Source organism: Patagioenas fasciata, chromosome 19 (assembly GCF_037038585.1).
Source record: "Patagioenas fasciata isolate bPatFas1 chromosome 19, bPatFas1.hap1, whole genome shotgun sequence".
In the NCBI taxonomy this organism is placed as follows: Eukaryota; Metazoa; Chordata; class Aves; order Columbiformes; family Columbidae; genus Patagioenas; species Patagioenas fasciata.
In genome coordinates, this window is record NC_092538.1 from 12,038,442 (window position 1) to 12,058,313 (window position 19,872).

At 50.7% G+C, this 19,872-nt stretch overlaps 1 protein-coding gene across 9 annotated transcripts in view; it reads right to left on the minus strand.

Annotated features, from left to right (window-relative positions):
- ACACA (acetyl-CoA carboxylase alpha) overlaps positions 1–19,872 on the minus strand; it is a 116,434-nt gene that overhangs the window by 29,245 nt on the left and 67,317 nt on the right. For all 9 annotated transcript variants that reach the window (XM_071816822.1, XM_071816821.1, XM_071816824.1 and 6 more), the window contains 4 exons: positions 9,306–9,575; positions 8,879–8,976; positions 8,230–8,350; positions 7,672–7,782 (listed from right to left, as the gene is read on the minus strand). In XM_071816822.1, the coding sequence (XP_071672923.1) occupies positions 7,672–7,782; positions 8,230–8,350; positions 8,879–8,976; positions 9,306–9,575 (600 nt within the window). The remainder of the gene's footprint in view (positions 1–7,671; positions 7,783–8,229; positions 8,351–8,878; positions 8,977–9,305; positions 9,576–19,872) is intronic.

Consider the following 19,872-nt stretch of genomic DNA (forward strand, 5'->3'; position numbering starts at 1 on the left):
TGCAAAGGAAAATCAGGTCTTGCAATCTGGAGATCAGAACAAGTATCAGAAAGGGACAAGTCATTTGCTTTTGACTTCTGAAATATTGGGTGTTGGACTAGATGATCTTCTGAGGTCCCTTCCAATCCCAAACATACTGTGATAAATTTGGAAAGAAAAGTCGGTTGGGGAAATTTTTTTTTAAAAAAGAAACTTTTCATTTGACAAAAAAAAAATTCCAAACGATAAATTGATCAAAACTGATACTTTTTCCTGAAGAGTTCCAGCTCCAGCGAACCGGCATTTCCAAATGAAAAATGTCTTGTCAAACAGTTCCTGCCCAGCTCTCCCCTCCCAGCACAGGGACCGCGTGTTTTGCTCAAGGTCACTCCATCAGTCAGTGGTAAATCAAAAGGGCTCAAATATACTTTGCAAACTAAAATTACAGCCCCCTATTCTACATGGTGCAAACACTCATAAATCCAACTCGTCTCAGTTGGGGGGTCCCTAATCTAAACATTAGTCCCATAAACAACATTAATGATCGTTTCCGTGATACATAACGATCTTGTTCTGGTCGCTCCCCATGTCACCTCTGGGCCCCACCTGCAGGTACCGCTCTCAGCAGGACACTGGAGCTTCATCCCCTTTGCAGCGTGGGCTCGGGCGTCACCGTGAGACACGTGACAAGGCTCCAATGCCACCCCCGGAGCCCACAATGGCAGATCATGCCACTGCATCCACTGCAGGAAAGACCCCCGGGCGGGTCACCCTGATGTCCTAGGGACACCCCAGAGAGGGGAGGCCAAGACCAGTTATTACGGGACATGTTTGAAAAGCGTTGCCTTCTGTTCAGCTCCAGGGGAACATCGGGTACCAGAGTTAACACTCCAGTAATAACACACCTGGCAGGATCGCTTGAACTGGGATACAATCCTGTGTACATGAAACACCTATAAGAGTTTAAAACACAAAGCACTTCCCCTGGAAGCTACAGGAAGAGATTTGGCCACTTTGCCAAGCACTTTAGTGGGAATAAATACCTGTATGGCCCCCACAGCACAGGCACCATCCACAACGATAAACTGATCCAGATCCGTATTAAAAATGATAGAAGGAGGGAGAAAAAAAAAAGTCAACAGAAATCTATTAGACTTTCTTCCCTAAGCAAACATAAAGGGACTGATAATGCAATGCCTGGAACATAAATTGTCTCTAATGGGAACAATACACAAATATCACCACTTAAAGAAAGGCAATTAAAAATAAAATGTAGAAATAGAGGGCGGTGTTTGTTTATTTGCACTCATCTGAAGCCCAAGCATCCATCTGCTTACATTAATTCCTCTACATGGAGCAAAGAGCCTCGTGTGACCAGGAGTGCTACCAACCTCACACCCCCAGCAGCTGCTGCCTCTCACCGCTGTCAAAATGAACCAATCCTGCTCCCTTCCTATTGCCAAATATTGCTAAAGTGGGATTGGCTCTTCCAAGAGCCCCACTCAGAGCTTGGTTCCCAAAGCAAAGCGGCCTGGTTGGGCTGAGCGCTGGTGACCTGCGCCAGGGAGAGCTCCAGCAGTGAGGGTGCTGAGGAACCAACCTCCACCCGAGCCCACCCGTGTTCCCAGCACATCGCCCGGGACCACCCGTGTTCCCAGCACATCGCCTGAGCCCACCTGTGTTCCCAGTACCTCACTCGAGCCCATCCGTGTTCCCAGCACATCGCCCAGGACCACCCGTGTTCCCAGCACATCACCCGAGCCCACCCGTGTTCCCAGCACATCGCTCGAGCCCACCCGTGTTCCCAGCACATCGCCCGAGCCCACCCGTGTTCCCAGCACATCGCCCGGGACCACCCGTGTTCCCAGCACATCACCCAAGCCCACCCGTGTTCCCAGCACATCGCCCGAGCCCACCCGTGTTCCCAGCACACGGCCCGGGACCACCCGTGTTCCCAGCACATCACCCAGGACCACCTGTGTTCCCAGCACATCACCCAGGACCACCCGTGTTCCCAGCACATCGCCCGAGCCCACCCGTGTTCCCAGCACATCGCCCGAGCCCACCCGTGTTCCCAGCACACGGCCTGGGACCACCCAGGAGCAGCTTCCCCCACTCATGGGGTCACCTTGGGGAGACCCACCAGAGGAGCCGGGGACGGCTCACGCTGCTCAAGTGTCAATGCCTGTTTGACATTTCCTAGCCCCTCTTTGATTAGCATTCTCAAACACTCTGCACCCACACGGATCTTCCTAATAGTCTTGCTGTGCCACTACAGAAAGATTCATATCATGCATTAATAATTATAATGCTTCTTTGAATGACAGGGATGGCACTTGCTGTTCTAACTCACATGATTGCTCTCACATGATTGCTTTGATCTAATCCCAAGACTGGAGTCGTCTTGAGCAGATACTGAGCTCTCCCTGCCTTGAATCTCGAAAACAGAGCTTTCCACATTCTGAATTTTACACTAAACCCCCAAACAGCTTTAAGTCTCACAGGACTCTTATTTATTTTGCCAGATTGTAAAACTGAAGAGTAAATATTCCTGTTTGCAAGACTGCAGAAGGATCACACACACGAGACGGACTGAGGGACGGCGTGAGGCTGCCAGCCCTCACCCGGGCTCTGCGCCCCGAGCCCTGCACACAGTACAGCTCAGGACTGAGCTTAAAATACACGGATATCCTCTTGTGGCTGCAAGCAAAGGGGTTGGTGGGGTGCTGGGTTTCAAATGCACATTGTCAAAACGATCCTCGCAGCAATTATGGTCTGTTGTATCAACAAGTCCTCGGGGACTCCCCCACTGCCCCGTGACCGACACGTGCACGGTGCTGGCCTCACACGGTAATGGCACCGAGTACATCGGTGTCCCCAATGAGCACATCAATGTCCCCACTGTGTGCCAGCAGCCTCTGCAAAACCAGCGGTGCGCTCAGGGAGGTCACCGGACAATCGCTGGTACTTGGCTTAGAAGTTTCTTAGATATTTACATATTGCATTAGCAAACAAGTTTCCACTAATGATCTCACCAACACCCTTCCAAAAGCTCTTCTTCAGAAATGTTTTCTCCCTCAAAAACACACCAAATAGCACATTACTAATCTGGTTCCCGAGCTCTTTCTGGTCTAGAATAGGTTATACAAGCAGAAACATGGATTAAATCAAGAACATTTTGAAGGCAAAAGCTTCCAGAGAAGAAGCCCAGGGACAGGGCGCTGGGGCCGGGCGGAGGCTCTGCCGGATCCTTCGGGCAGGACGAGCCCACAGAGCCTGGGGGAAAATAAAGCTGAACAGGAGGGAGAGGAACCAGCAGCGTGCTGGGTGGATTCCTCCCGGCACCCCAGAGGTGACGGTCACTTCGACACCTGACTGCGCAGCGTGTGGGACAGCCCCTCGTCACCACCCCGAAAATGAACCGCTAGAGACACCAGGCTGAGCATTTACACGACGAGATGAGGTGCATCCCGTCAGCAGCGGTTCTGAGAACCCCTGCTAAACCTGCCTTCCCGGAGAACGAGCGCAGAACGTGAATCTGTAGAGAAAACGTGACTGAAAGCCACCAGTTGTCTACATTAACAAAACAGTCTTAAAGCCAGCATTTCTTTTAAACACAAAAGACAAGGAGGAGCAAACTAATTACAAATAGGTCAGCAACAGACCTGGGAACACCCTTGTCGGGACAGAGATGACATGTAGACCTGGGAGCTCGAACTATATAAGTGACGCGTAAATTGGGAGTGCTGGGCTTTTCAGTCTTACTTCCATCAAAAAGAAAAGCAGTGGCAATTAACCCATTAGCGCCCAGCAGCAGCGTGTCACCTGTCTCGAGTGAAACGGCACCACGTTCGGGTTCAGACGAGGAAAGGGCGTTGGGAGGAGGAAGAGGAAGGTTCGGGGTGGGAAACGGGGAGGCAGGGAAAGTTAAAAAGAATCTAAAACCTCTGCCTCAGCAAAAGTTTTCATTAAAATTTTAGACAAATGATCTCTGTGTCCTTCTCCCATGCTGCCTGCGGCTCCATGCTATTTCTATGCAAATAACAACCTCGTGGTTTATATCTTATTATTTCCACCGGAGCTGCGGCGACATGACCCGAGACGCGTGCGAGGTAGACAGCGAAAGAGAGAGGAAGAGCAGGAGGGGAGGGCGATGGAGTGGCTGCTCGCTCAAGTGTGAAAAAATATTGTCAGGAGTGAGCGGCAAGAACAAAAAAAAATTGCAGGGATAACGTGTTTATTTCAGCCCCTCTCTCCATGTGAACCAGCACCTTTTAAAATTCATTGGGCATCAGGCGATCATGCACAATCCATCTGCTTTCACTTTATCATTTGCATTTCATGCCTCCTGGCTTTTGATGTGCTGATACTTTGATGCAGTCAGGAGACGCGCATTATCATTATTTCAATTTGCAGGGGGGTCAGCGGGCTCGGCACAGGCGCGCGCACACGCTCACGGGAGAGGAATGAAATGTCATTTCCACCTCTCCACCCCCTGCCGAAACGCGGCGGCGGAGACAAAAGGGGTGCAGATGAAACGCAGCCCCGGTGCCCCCGCGCGGAGCCCTGGCCCCGCGCCGCACCTTCTCCCCAGGTCCCTCTCTCGCCTCTGGGTCTGCGTGACAAACGCAAACAGCTTAATCGGGAGCAGAGGGGACCTCGTGCTGCTCTCGTGCAGTTTCCTTGTCACCCCTGACAGGCGACGGGGCTGAGAATCCTGAAACCTGCCGGGTATCAGTGCTTTGCCTCTCTGCTTTCAAACAGGGGCACGGACGCAGGGGCAGCCAGCACGTAGTCACCCAACCTCCGGAACCAAACGGCAGCTCCAGCTAAAAATGATCCTGACCTTGAGCTCGTCATCTAAGTTATAGGTTACAGTCTGGTTTTGGCAGCTGGACCTTTCCCTCTACACCGAAACCCTCAGGCTAGTTTTACATAATGATAATAAGACCAACAACAGATCTGATGGCACATAATGTTTGTCACAACCGCCCTCTGCTCCCCCTGTAAATGAAAGAGAATCCAGTATTTCTTAGGGGAAAAAACCCAATCAAAATCAAACAACTTTCCAGAAAAAACGCTCCTGCTCTCCGAAAGCCTCATTGTCTCCATTGCGGCAGAAACACTTTGGCACTGCACACTCTCCTCTTGCAGAGAGAAGACATTTTGCAGAAGACGTGCATGCAGACGCGAGACTACGTGTGAGCTCTGTACAGCACCCTCTGAAGACAGCAATTAAAAGTCAGCAATGGTAAAAACTGTCCCAAATCTCTGACCTCTAACTGGGAAAAGCTAAAGGAATATTTGCATGCAGCTGTGCTAGAAAACATTCAATTCCAACTGTCACGCAAGGTAGCAGCTTCCATTGATTTGGTTTTGTTTTCAGTCTTGATCCTTCCTCGAGGCCCTATGGCTGGGCCAGACCTTCTGGTGGGCACGGGGCAAAGCACCGAGCGGCCCAGGGCTCTTCCCAACAGCTGCTCCAAGGGAACGAGCAGCAGCAAGGCTCGGTCCCTCCCCAGAGAAAACCTACAACAGGTTTCCACCATGAAACCTTCCTAGAGTCTTATTCAGACGAACGAACGAGAACGCACCACATATGGTGCCCAAACAGCCTCCACGTTCCTGCAAGGGAAGACTTTGCGTTACTGGCCCTGGGCCGGTAGTGACCTGACCAAAGAAAGAAAATTCCAACTGTTTGTCTAGATTCAAGTGTTTAACAGTTCACATGTAAGAACGGGGAGACAGATGCTGCCTCCATGGCAGGATGATGCAAATGCACGAACATTCCCCATTTGCTTCACGCCCTTCTCAAGATCTCAACTGGACCGAGCCTGGTCATTCCAGGTTAGCACTGGACGTCACTTCACTACTTCAGACATACTCTGCGACATAATTATAGCTGGACCCAGTCAAGAAGCTCTGACCAGAACGGCAGGGTCTGCAAAATGAAGATCATGTGAACTAGGAAGACACATCGCACAACATCCAGGGGTGAGCGGGGCTTCCCAGTCTCCCCCTGCTCAAGGCCAGGGCTTGTTTGGTCTGGGCTTCGCTGTCTTACTGCCAAAGCTGGACAGGATGCAACAGGGTCCTCCTTGGTCTGACCTATAGGCAGGTAGAGATTCAGTGCCTACATAAGAATATCTGCCTTTCCAACAGAGCAGGGAGGAGGGAAAAGGACACACAGGATTATTCAGCCCATTGACATTCTTGGGATGGGATAAGTCACCCCCAGAAAGCATCTCCTTCTGCCTATGCCTGCTGCTCAACGTCAGGTGCTTGATTTAGACTAAATCCTTAATTTTTAAGTGTCTAAAATTTAGTGAGATTAGTGCAGTCCTATAAAAACAAACACTCAGTCCACGGGTAGAGAGTGCAGTTAAACCTGGGAAGAAGAGAGCAAAGAGGTCTCAATGGCCCGGCCCTGCCATCTGGGGGGCTCTGCAGGGCCCCGATCCCGGCACATGACAGCTGGAACCAGGCAACTCACTCCACTCCAGCAAGCACTAAACCGCCTCAATTCCTTTTTAAAGCACGGATCTTCAAATGCCTCTTTTCCTTCCATTGATGCAGGTGTGTGTGATGTGTGTAAGAGATCTAACTGAGGGTGCCGCATCCTGGAGTTGATAGGATCAATGCTTCGTTTTCTGTAGAGCCCCCTTTATTCAGGGGAATAATTCAAACGAGAGACTATTTTCCTTTTATCTCCCATTGTCAGGCAGGCGCTCCTTGAAACACAGCTTGCGCTGAAGCACAACCACCCCAGGTGCTGAGAGTGCCTGCGAACAAAGCTGCACAATGGGAAGGGCGCCGGCGCCGCGCAGCCCCAGCTCCCGCGCAGACAAAGCCCTCGGTGACAGGGACAAGAGCCCAGTCGGCTGCGAGCCGCGGCTGCTGCGACGAGGAGCTGCAGCCTGGGATATTAATAGGCTTGGGGCAGCAAGGGAGAAAAACCGCCTCTGGTGGAGGAAAGAAAGAAGAAGAAGAGCCACTTTAGTAGTGAAAGCAGCAAGTTTTCTTACAGCCCGAGTTGTTCCTCCCTGCCCCCACAGCTGAGATTTCCAGCAGGTCTGACCCCTGGAAAATCACCGTCCGCACTCTGAGGCTTCAGTGCTCCCCAGCATTAATGCCGGGCTGGGATGGCCGAGGGTTTGGGGCGATTCTGGCCCGTGTAGTTTGAAACACGATTTTACAGACACTGGAATGGCCCTGTTTCCTCTCCCACACTACACAGTGGGGGAGAAGACGCTGCCCCATCAGTAGCTTCTCCACTCCTGTCATTTAGTCACTGCACACAACCTACGCTAAAAGCTGATTCCCCTTCCCCTGGTTCATGTTCGAGCCATTAAATGTGCAGCTCTGCCCGGGTCCCCTCCCAGTTCCCAGCCAGCACACCCAACAGTCCTCTGGCTGGAAATACCATGTTCTTGGAGAGAAAACCAGGGCCGTGAAAGGGAGAACAGGAAAAAGGCTGCGAAGGCGTCAAAGTTTCCAGCCCTGGGTCAGTTCTCCCTCTTGATCGGGAGGAGCCCAGGAAGGGAGGAAGAAAAAGGGACGGAGCAGGATGACACAATGACACGGTGACACGATGACAGGCACGGCGGCGGCAGCTCCTCGAGTCCGCAGCACAGCTCACGGAAACACCAGCACAACTCACACAGCCCCGGAGACTGGAATGCAAAGACTTACTTTGTTGAGGGCTCCGCAGCCAGTCAGGATGATATGAGAGTTCTCAACCTGGATGGTCCTCTGGCCCAGCCGAACAAGGTAAGCGCCAATCCCAATGGCCCGACATGTAACCTTAGAAACAAAAAGGAAAAGAAAGAAAATCCCATAGATTTGTGTTTTACCACACAGCCAAAACCTATCGATTCAAACACCTAGGTAAAACCAGGCATGTTTGTATCACAAGGCTATAAAAACCAATCTCCCTGCAAAACTCCCGAATCTACTTTTTTTCTGTCAAACAGTCTCTGAACATATGTGTATCTTATTTTAAAAAAGAGAAACAGTAGCTTACAGACTGAGCAAACACGAAGCCAAATCACTGTTTTCTAGAAGTATATTGAATTGAATCTGAAAGGGACCCAGCCCCATAGCGGTGCCAGCAGCGTTGCTCAAAGCCTACAGGAGCCAATTTACATCAGCCAGGAGTCTGATCCCAGATGTATTTTCTGGATATCATTGCAGGATTTTTAGCTGAAACAGACAACACGGTTTGAAGAATAGAAAGCAGCAGGGGATTACCAAGTTGATGGTGATAATACTCTCATAGGCTAAAGATGATTCTCCAGCAATCATGCCAGATCCTCTGAGGTTCTCTATTCCAAGTCCGTCTTCCTTTCCGATAATATCTGTTATCTTATACCTGAGGGAGACACACACAGCCTTTGAGTCACAGGGTCCAGTGATTTGCTGAATCAGTTTGCTACGAAGAAAATGAAAAGTGACTAAATATCATTAAGGTTCCAAAGAGCAATGTGCATAAAACCCGGCCAGGACCTGCACGTGGGCTCATTCTGCAGTGCTGCTGAACACCGCGGAGCGGTCCTGCCCGTGAACAGCCAGAGCAGCACTGCAAAGAGGGAACGCCGAGGGAGAGGAAGGCCCCTGAAAAGCGTTCTCCTGTCTTTCGCCAGCACATGAGGAGCAGGATGATTATAGGGACCCTCAGTCATGACTTGGGTCCCTGGTCAGCAGGATGGACCCCAGCGCTACCTCAAACAAGGCACGTCACGATCCAGCTTTTCGCTCTCCTTCCTGGCTCTGACCACACACAGCTACAGCCTTCGACATACCTGTGTCCTAAAGAACGTCCTGGCTGGGGACACAGTGTGACATGCATCACCTTGTAGGGTGACCAGCAAGCTTTTCATCCCACCCTATCTGTGCTTACCTGGACTCTCCGTTGTCCTCCACATGCTCACAGTGAACTGAGTTCAAGGCACTGACTTTCTTATAGTCCTGAGGAGTCAGGTACAAGTACTTGTATCCCTGAAATGAAAAACGGTTCATTCCTCTTGTTCTCACCTGTATACCCTTCCCCATCCCCAATAACCCCTTCCAAAAAGAGACCTTCAAGGGGGCAGAATTTAACTCCAGACAGCAATAAGAACACCACCCCCTAACGTTGGAGCTCCAGCTGAGAACAGTGAAAGCCAAGAATGTTTTCAACATTTAGCCCTAACTCATTCTGGATGCCAATCCTGTTGCACGAGAGATCCAAATATTTACCCTCACCTCAGTTAAAAGAGGCGGCGTAAAAACAAGAGTTGTTTATGAGCTATTACGGAGTTTCACCTCCGATTCCTGTGCCTCCTTACCTTGTATGGGTCATCGGGATCTTCCCAAGCCACGTGGAACATGTGCCGAATCTCCTCAGCCAAACCAATCCTGGCTCCGCTGTTGGCAGCCACATAGATGCGGGGGATGCCGTGCGTTCGAGCAAGCTCTGACGCCCTCAGGAACAGCACGTCCTCTTGAGGCCCAAAAGAGCCAATTCGGTAGGTTATGTCATTGCCAATGACAATGATATCGCGGCCTTCTGGGTATTCGGGGGTCTTCAGGGTCATCTTCCAGGCCACCATCCCAACCTGCAAAGAGCAGAGAACAACAAAAACTGAATGTTTATCTTCAAGATGTGACAGAGTCTCTTGACACGCTGCCGGTGCTGAGCAGGTTGGCAGGACCTGGACCTTCCCGGCCCCTGCAGCACATCCTGCACTGCTCCTCCCTACCCAAAACACCCAACCTGGACCTTCACAGCCCCTGCAGCACGGCCTGCATTGCTCCTCCCCACCCAAAACACCCAAACAGACCCTTCCTGGCCCCTGCAGCTTGGTCTGCACTGCTCCTCCCCACCCAAAACACCCAAACGGACCCTTCCTGGCCCCTGCAGCACGGCCTGCACTGCTCCCTCCCACCCAAAACACCCAAACGGACCCTTCCTGGCCCCTGCAGCATGGTCTGCACTGCTCCTCCCCACCCAAAACACCCAAACGGACCCTTCCTGGCCCCTGCAGCATGGTCTGCACTGCTCCTTCCCACCCAAAACACCCAACCTGGACCTTCCTGGCCCCTGCAGCACGGCCTGCACTGCTCCTTCCCACCCAAAACACTCAACCTCTTCAAACACCCCCTCAGAGGTCGCTGCCTTTATTCCGGGTGCTCCCAGGGTGAGGACGGACGTGCTGCTGTACAGGACCCCTGACCATCTGCTTTGGCCGTTGCCCCAGAACCTCATCACCCTGAGCCTTCATTTTAATAATCCCTTTATTTCATTACTGCCTCCATTTTTTTCCGTCCTTTCATTTCTTTGGCTCTTCCCTTTTCCCTTCCCAACTATTGCAGCAGTTTCCTTCCAAACCAGCCCGGATAAGTAATGCTTTTCACTGCATATTTTTCTTTTTAAAATCACCAGATGATCTCTTCTGGCCCATCTTATGGAGATCAACGACATCTGTACCCTGCATCTCCCGTCTCTCAGCTGCCGCGTATCGCTGCACCGGGAGCTGCCCGGCCTGGAATGCCATTAACAGATGGAAATAGCAGTGTCCCTTGAAAGCCACATGCATCACCCAGTCTCCGCTTGCCCAAGGATCATAAGCTCTGAGTACACATTCCTCAAGCCGATTGCACATCCTCTGCAATCAGGAGGGTTGAAATTCTCATTGCGGGGACTCTGAATTCTGCACATGATGAACTAAAGCGGGAGGGGGAGAGGGGAGAAGCAGCAGATAGATATGTGCCATTTAATCCAAATCAAAATGGCACAATACACGGTTGAGATCCAATCAGCATCTGCAATAAGATATGCCATAATAGGCTCATTAAAAAAAATAAAAAGGCAGAGGAATTAATCAAAGGGTCATTGGAAGTAAAGCAGGCAGCAATCCAAAAATATTACAACCGGCTACCAGCAGATCCTTCCCTTACACCTCGCCTTTCGAGAGCTGAGATTGCAAGTTAACAGAATGATGGTTCAGTTCACCTTCTCCTTGGTCCCCGTTTCATCTGCCGCTATTTTGACGGATACGTCGTAAGGGATTAATTTGTTTGCCTCTGAATATTTGCAGATTTACAGTTATACATCAGCATCCAACTGCAGGGTTTGGAAGAGAGAGCTACTGCAGCAGTTTCAAGACAGGAGCATAAATCCCTAAAAGTCAGTAGGATGCTTTGCTAAAATACCAGCAGCATTGCAATTAAAGGGAAAAGCAGTAATGCTGTAAAACGAGTGGCTGCAACCCAATTCAACCCAAAGCTACGTGGCCAGAGGGCTCCTTGGACTTCTGTCTTCTGTCACTGGGCTTTCAGAGCAGAAAAGGGAAGAATGAAGGTGAGGAAAGGAGAAGGAAAGCAGGTGGTGTCCTCCTGGCCCGCCTGCTGCAGGAAAAGAGGCACCAGGGGCTGGGTATTGTGTCTCTGTTCTAACCCAACTGCGGGTGAGCCCATGGCCAGAAACGGCAGCTTAAAGAAGGCTGAGAATGCAAAGGCAACGGCTTCAGAGAGCCCAGGGATGCCCGTGTGTGCCCGGGCACCTCCCGCACGCTCCGCTCTTTATCGTATTTCACAGGCTTTTTTTTTCCTGCCACAACTAAAGATCCTTAAGCGACCACTTCTCAAATCTTCCTGATACCCCCTCAGGAATCAGCTCCAGTTATTGATAGAAACCCAGATAGAAAACAGGGTAACCTTCTCCAAAACTGCAGCATAACCTTCCCAGCTACAGAAGTAACACGAATTTACAGGGTTTTACAAATCAAAAGCATTTCCTATTTAGATCAAGATTGTGACAAAAGTCTTGGAATAGCTCCCTAAGCTGAGGTCAGGTATCCTCCACATCAATAAATCCCTTTCATTCACGTTCAGTAGAACAGGAAAAACTATCTGGCCAGGGCACAGGAAACACCAACTCTTGGAAACAGTTTATAGCTGATAAATATGAAGCAACCATATGCTGTTTAAGAAAATTCAACGTGCCACTTTATTAACTCGTGTGTCTTGTTGCCTCCCCAGCACACAGCGTGGTTTGTGCCCTTTATCCGGTAATAAAAACATGACAGGGCACAACTATGGATTATTTTGCTATGAACAACGTAGATTCCATGTAAATGTATGGGGAGGGGGGGGATAGCTTTCTATTCCAGAAAAACAAAAGAAAATAAAAGGAGGTTTTTAACTTAATGGCAGCACGCCAGAAAAATGGCGAGTTCACAGGTTAATTAGACAGGCTGAGCTAATCACCTAAGAGCACGGGCAGAACAATGGCGGGTGCCGGCGTGGTTTGGAAGGGCTGCTCCTGCCAGCGCCGGCGAGGAACAGAGGGAGGAACAAATAAAAGCAGGAACCGTCTTATTTAACTGTTTTTATGTTGGCAAAATGATTTGTGCCACAGTATTTCCATAAGAAGTGGGACCATTATTCTCCTGTAGGAACACATTTGGTTTGAAAAGTATCACTGGACAGAACGTGAAAATCAAACCAGATGAATTATTCACAACCTCCGACCAGAAGTGATCATTATTTCTGATGTTCCAAACTGTGATTAGGATTCAGTGCTCAGATGTCATTTGCTCCCTGAATAGCACCAGCAATGCAGAATTGCATGACACACATACATTGCACACAAGTTTTATATATATAATTTTATACACACCTTCTCCCACTAGATCTTTGGCTTAATGCAACCATTAACAGATAGTAAAACTGCGATATTAACTAACGTTCGTTTTCATGGTGCTCATAAACGCCGTTAGGTTGACACACAGTGTCAACACTAATCATGGCCTAAAATTAACACCAAAATTGACTTCAACATTAATTGCGCTATCGATGTGAGCAGTAATACACACACTGACGCGGCTACAAATCGACTGCGAGTGGAAGCGGAGCTGCTGACAACAGACAGCGAGGGGACGGGGACGGAACCGACCCCAGTCCCTCCAAAGGGGACAGAACCGACCCCTGTCCCGCCAAAGGGGACAGAACCGACCCCTGTCCCGCCAAAGGGGACAGAACCGACCCCTGTCCTGCCAAAGGGAATGGAAATTACCCCGGTCCCTCCAAAGGGGACAGAACCGACCCCAATCCCTCCAAAGGGGACAGAACCGACCCCTGTCCCGCCAAAGGGAATGGAAATGACCCCGGTCCCTCCAAAGGGGACAGAATCGACCCCGGTCCCGCCAAAGGGAACAGAACCGACCCCCGTCCCGCCAAAGGGAATGGAAATGACCCCGGTCCCTCTAAAGGGGACAGAACCGACCCCGGTTCCGCCAAAGGGGACGGAACCGACCCCGGTCCTGCCAAAGGGGACGGAACCAACTCCGGTCCCGCCAAAGGGGATGGAACCGACCCCACTCCCGCCAAAGGGGACAGAACCGACCCCAGTCCCGCCAAAGAGGACGGAACCGATCCCGGTCCTGCCAAAGGGGACAGGGAAGGAACCGACCCCAGTCCCTCGCCAGCACGACGGAGACCAAGGAAGGGACAGCAATGCCCACGGCGGCCGGTGCTCGGGTTAGACGGAGCTTTGGGCTCTGTTTTAGCCTCTCCCTAGCAGGATCCGCCATTCCAGGAGAAGCGTAGGTGGCATAAAACGTGATGGAAACGAGCACAGCTCATTATTTGACAGCATCTACGCTTGAGCCGCACTAATTGTGTTGGTTACTCTAATTCTCTCCCAGCAAGGACGATGCATGAGCCCACGTACCTTATGCCACGCTCAATTTTATTTATTCATGTCCAAATTTGGAAACCCGAATGTGGGTCTTGAAGTCTGTAAGCAGACAACTGAACTTGCAGAACCCTGGCAACAACTTTTGTTTCGTTCCCACTCTGTTGCATCTGTATCATACATATGTAAAGTATCTATACAAAACATGAATACGTCTGTATGTCAGCATTTCCAACATATAAAAGTTACAATAAGAAAGGAGATGCAACAGTTGTAGGGGTCCAGCATGTGGACAGGGGAAATGCCAAAGCATTTCAGGTATGACAGCCCATCTCTTGCCCACGTTCTGCTGAGTCCAGGAGCAGGGGCTGCTTCTCCATCCGCAAAAGACACACAAGGTGTTTTATAAAGGAACAAACACACCCCCCGAAATGTTACTCGATGCAGATGTAGCAATTTTGGTTTTTCACCATTCGGATTTGATGCCCAGATCTAAAATAAAGACACTCTGCACTTATACTGTGACCAAAAGCTATATTTTTTGTTTTCTTTAAGAAGAACCAGCTCCCAGAAGGGCGCGATGCACGTGGATTGCCAGAGACATTGCCACTTGGTGCCCTGGCGGGGTGAAGTGACAAACCCAGCTCTCTCCAGCCTGTCCCGGGCTCTGGAAAAGGCCTCGTTCAGCACCCAAAGCAGCGGGCGCGGGCGGCCCAGCCAAGCGCACTGTGCTGTCCTGGCTTGGGTCACAGGTGACACACACATTGCCATCGTTCTCCTGGCCAGCACACGGCCAAGACGCGCAGAGACGGTTCCAGGAGGAGCCGTGGCAAAGGTTTGCTGGGAAGAAGGCGCCGTGCGCACAGCGGAGCAGAGGAGCCGTGAATTCGGCCGTCGCGGTTCCTTGCGCTCGCATGGGCAGGCAGGGAGCAAACCAGCAAGGCCCAGCCCATGTTCAGGGGAAAAGGGGTGGACACGCGGAGCACCAAAAGGAAAACTCAAAAAGCCATTAAAGGAAGAGTAAAAGTAGATTTCACTGCACACGCGTCTGTGTTGCAAGGTGTGAAGCTTGCACAGTGTCCCTTGGGGACAGCAGAATGCATAATGCTGAACCCCAACCAAATTCTTCATCCAATTCAAGTTCTGCTGCAAGCCCACTAAACCAGCCGGGAGCGACACCGCCACCAGAACAAAAGCAGTTTTGACTAAGCTTTCCAAACTAAACAATAAAGAACTTCCCTGTAGGCTGGAAAACTTCAGCTGAGATGGTTTGCAGCTGGTGAAGCTACAGATGGGTAAAAGTGTGTTCCGGAGAGCAACAGAGAACCTTTGTTAGCAGCACACAACCTTTATTAGGAGAAATATTTTATGGTAATCTCTGGGAAAAACGGGGCAGAAGGGAGGAGACACCCGCGTGTTTTCCTTCACCCTCCTGTTACTGCACTGACTTTGCCGTCACCCATTCTCTGCTCTTCCTCAAGTACTTATCCCAGTGGAAGTTCTAACACCTTGTGCCTGTCCTAAAACGCAGGAACGCGGGCTGACAAAGCAGAACGTGTAGTTCAACTGTGAAGCTTTGCTTGTATAAAATTCATTAGTCCCACCGTCCATCCCCAGGCAAGGCAGGAGTTCGAGCAGCCCCAACTCCACCTGGTCAAACCTTCCCACCTGCAGAGGGAAGGGCGAAGTGGTCCCATCACCGATCACCGCTGATCCTGCCGCTACTGAGAGGAAAAACTGACATCTAGTGCCAATGGGGAAAACAACACATTCTACACGGAGACCGCACGAGAGGGAGGTGGAGGGAGAGGGGGCGATGCTGCAGACACTCTCACACCCGCTGTGTCCTTGGCCTTGAAGATTAGTTGGGTCTTATCAGTGGATGGTGCCGTCCCAGTGCCAGCGGATCACGGTAAATTGGACTAAAAATACATAAAGCGCTATAGAAAAACACCAGAATGCCCCGTTCAAGAATGACAAGTAATATATTGAGTTCTCCGCCAGGCTGAGGGAATTACCTTTTCACGCTAAGATTTCAGCTAATGTGCTAATCTCGGGAACAAAGCGTCTGCGATGGGCACTGAAGAGGCCGTCGCCACATTACAGGTTGTGTCGTCGGCTGAGCTGCTGCAACCGGCACGTTTTTAAACACTGTGTGAGCTGCCACGCGCTTCTGAACCCCTGCCCTGTTCACCTGCCTGCGTGCACACCATTTCTGGCTCTTTCCGCGATTCCCAGCCCCAGCGGTACAGCTGCAGAGGCTCCCGGCGCAGCATCGGCTGCTCTCACACCGCCAAACGGGGCTGGATCCTCAAACCCCACCGGTACCAGGGCACTAAGTCCGACCACACACCTCTGCCCTTCATGCCCAATGAAGATCTTACCACAAACGCCAAAGATCGCGCCACTAAAAAGACTCCCACTCAGAAGAAATGTTAGAAGTCATGTGTTATAATCCAGAGAACCACCCAGGCTCTGGTGTGAACTTAAAATTTTCTTCTTAAAGACATTTTTGAGTAAAATGCATAAGATTACAAACAACTGCAAGTGGATTTTTTCCTCCCACCTCTATAAACTCTGTACATTTTAATGGCCCGTGTCTATCTTAAGAGTCAGACTGGAGCCAGGCTGAGCATCCAGCTCTGGTGCTTAGTTCTTGATATGCTCACAGTTGGACAACAAATTATACCCCGTTTGTCCCAAAGTCTGTTCAGTCTTTACTCAGGAGCATCAGAGGGAGCTATCGACTGGGGTTTGGTTCTGCTGACCAAACGCTGTCTTCTTCAGCTCCCTTCTATACCAGCAGCTCCGAAAACTATTTACAAACTGTTCTCGACTTTCTAGTGCGGCACATTCAGCTGGTGTTGGCTCGAAGAAATCCTGTGGCAGTGCATGGAGCTTACTGGAACAGTCACATGCGAGCAGAGGGGTCAAAGCAGCCAGACTAGTAACAGAGGAAACACGAGAGAGAAGAAAGGAGTAACCAGAGACCAGCACACAGCTCAGAAGCTTAATATGAAGGCTCCAGAACAGAAACCATGCAGCAGAAACCAGGCAACACCCAGGGTTCTGTCTGCAGCCCAAAGAACCAGCAGATGCGCTTCAGGGAGAACTCTGGCTGCACCAAGGGGACCAGGGACTGGAGACGGTCCCATGTGAGCAAAGATGTCCCCAGGTGAGCGATGATGTCCCCGGGTGAGCGAAGATGTCCCCGTGCCAGCGCGGGGCGGCAGGGCCAGCAGCACCGCAGGCTCCCTCGCGTGGCCACGACCCGACACGGGGTCTCTGCTCAGCAGCAGGCGCTGTCTAGGAGTAAATAGCAAGTCATATTTTCATGGTCCATTAAGTTCTTGGCTTCTTTGTTGAGACTACTAGCAAAGAGCTAATTACTGCCACGCGAGGCGGTGGGCTACGGGAAGTGGTCGCGAGCTAAGCGGAGAAAAACCTCTTGTATTGTGGAAGTTCTGAGAATTCCCATTTCAGAGATTTTCCAGGCTAGCGCGGAACACTGCTCGCAAACCCCATGGACAGGAGCCCAGCGCCGAGCTCCGCTCTGCCCACACCAGCGAACACCCTGAGCACAAACCTCCTGGATTTTATGCTGGTTTCTCAGTTTCACCTGCTAGCTAAAACAAGCAGGGCGCTCAGCTCAGCTGAATGCTTTAAGAAGAAGAGTGTCGTGACCCCTTTTCACATAGAGAAGATGTAATTGTCCATACCGTGGAGCACGGCTCCAACAGGAGAGACAAGCCCTGCCTCGGGACGGCTGGTACCGACGGTGAGGCACGTGCGTGAAATGGGGGAATAGCTGGTTCGAGTGTGATCTAAAACAAGTAGAGCAGTAATAGGAACCTAAACGAACTAACAGCAGCTGTATTTACTGCAGTCAGAAGCTTTCAACAGAAATTTCCTCTGTAGTAAAAGCACGTGATGTACAACCTCTCAAAAGACTCTGGATTCAGAAAATCAGCAAATTTGGCTGGGGCGGGGGGGAACTAAACAAATAATCCCACTTGGAAAGCTCCTCCCAAGCACCCTGACCCGCCTGAGCGGAGCAGCTCCCAGCAGCTCCAGGGCACAGAGCCCCCAGTACCCATCCAGCATCAAACCGGAGCAACACCGTGTAACACAATGGCCAGCACTCAGTAAGCAGAAATTCAAAGACTCTTACACCGTACTTGTCTCCACTACCCTCACAACACCCCAAAGCGGTCCCTTATTAGAATACAAGCGCACTGAAGCAGCAAAAACTCTGACCAAGGCTCCCAAGCAAGTCACTGCAGAGCCTGGGAACCTCGACTTCCCTGCTGTGCCCTCAGGGATCATCTCCCCTTCAGCACCATTTCCAGCCTATAGGGGCTTCTGGCATTTTGCAGTCAAATCCATCCATCCGAGGACAAAACTCGTCCTTAAACTCACAGTTCACAGAGCCAATGCAATGTGCCATATCTTGAGAACGGTTCACCGGTGTATCAAATGGAAGAAGTGCAGAACCAACTCGTGTTTCCTCCTGCTCCCTGGGGCACGTCTCCTCTTCCTATGCAACACCACCAGCCACCGCCACATAGATGGATTACCCCAAGGACCTTTGCTTCCTGGCAGATAAGATGCTGTATTTCTCTGCCCAGATGCTACGCAGACTGATGTTCAAAAGAAAAAAGGCAAGCAGAATGGATCCACTTACAGCCCTAACAAAGAAAAGGCTTATGCTCTGAATTTCTCGAGCATCCTGCCTCTTCCTTCTCCACCCCGCAGCCATCATCTTCTTTGCAAAGAGAAACCCCAGTACGCGTTTGTGAGAATTCGTTTCCTCAGCTGAACAGAATTAAACCATAAAAGCCTAAAGTCAGCTCCTCCCGATAAAGCGAGTGCAGCCCAGGGGAATGAGTGTCACCTGTCCCTCAGGCTGCGCCGGAGCTGTGCTCAGCCCGCGCTCTCGCTGTGAAGGAGCTATTGCGTGCACTGCTGGGAACAGAATTCAGCGCCAGAGCCCCAAACCTCTCCCAGCCGCACATGGCCCTGCAGCGCTGGCTGGGGGACACGGAGCCCTTCCCAGGGGACCCCGCGCTGGGACCCCATCTCTGCAGCCAGCGGCCTCACCCCGGCTCCGGGCAATCACTAAAAGCAGGTCAGGGTCAGCCAAACACCTCCACAACAAGCGATCTTCAGCTCACAGACTCTATAAATGCAGGGGAACATCATCATTTCCCCTGGTTTGTCTCAGTTTCCAGCGACTCGGCCCCTGGGCGCAGCAGCAGGGCCTGAACAGAGCAGGAGGTAACACTGCGCACCCCAACGATTTCTTTTCAGATTGAGCACAACCAAGACTACCAAGGGTTAAAAAACCTCCTAATTTTTTTTTTTTTGTGGTCTTTGGGTACAGAATCTCTTATAATAAGACTATTTGTATTCATACTGGCAGAGTAAACACTACATGTTCATGCCCAGGCAGCTCTGTGCTGGTAATTTCAGCAAGAACAGAGCGACGTCCCTGAGGGACTTTGCTGTTTCCCCAGCCACCATCCACTCAAACGCTGAATGAAACAGAGAAAGATGATGGCATCAGCCTCCACAGCCCCAGCGTTCACCAGGAATGCAGGGAACAGCTCATCTCAGGTTTAATTACACTAGTTAAAACATTTCTCCTATAGGCCAGCAAAAGACAAGGACACAGTGCTCAACATCCACTGATTAGTTTCAACTTGAAAACATCATCTTCAAACCCTTCCCTGTTAAGATACACGCAGTAAATAGCGATGAAAACCCCTGTTTCTTGTCATCACTATACTTGAAGTTTTTGAACAGGCTTAAGTTACGTACCCAGCGAAAGGACGGTGCTAGTTCTGTGATGCCACTTACAACTGTTCACATTGAAATCACTGCAGGAACTTAATGAATCCCAGCCAGTTCAGGCAAAGAGCAAAACCCCATCTCGCCAGCACAGCCTCCTCTGCCTGAGCTGGAGTAACCGATCCCACCGGCACCAGCACTTCTCATTCTCAGGAAAATCCTTCACTAGAGGGGGATGTTGCAGCCGCCTCGCCATGTGCTGCCCACACTGCACCCCGAGCAGTTCAATGGAAAGCAGAAAATTGGGTTTTCGTTTCTTAAGCAAATGAAAACATTTCTATTTAGTCTTGTAAAACATCCTCTGCTCAAACACAAACCCCACTTACCTGGAGGAGCTGAATGAGCACTTTTTAATTACGAAGGAA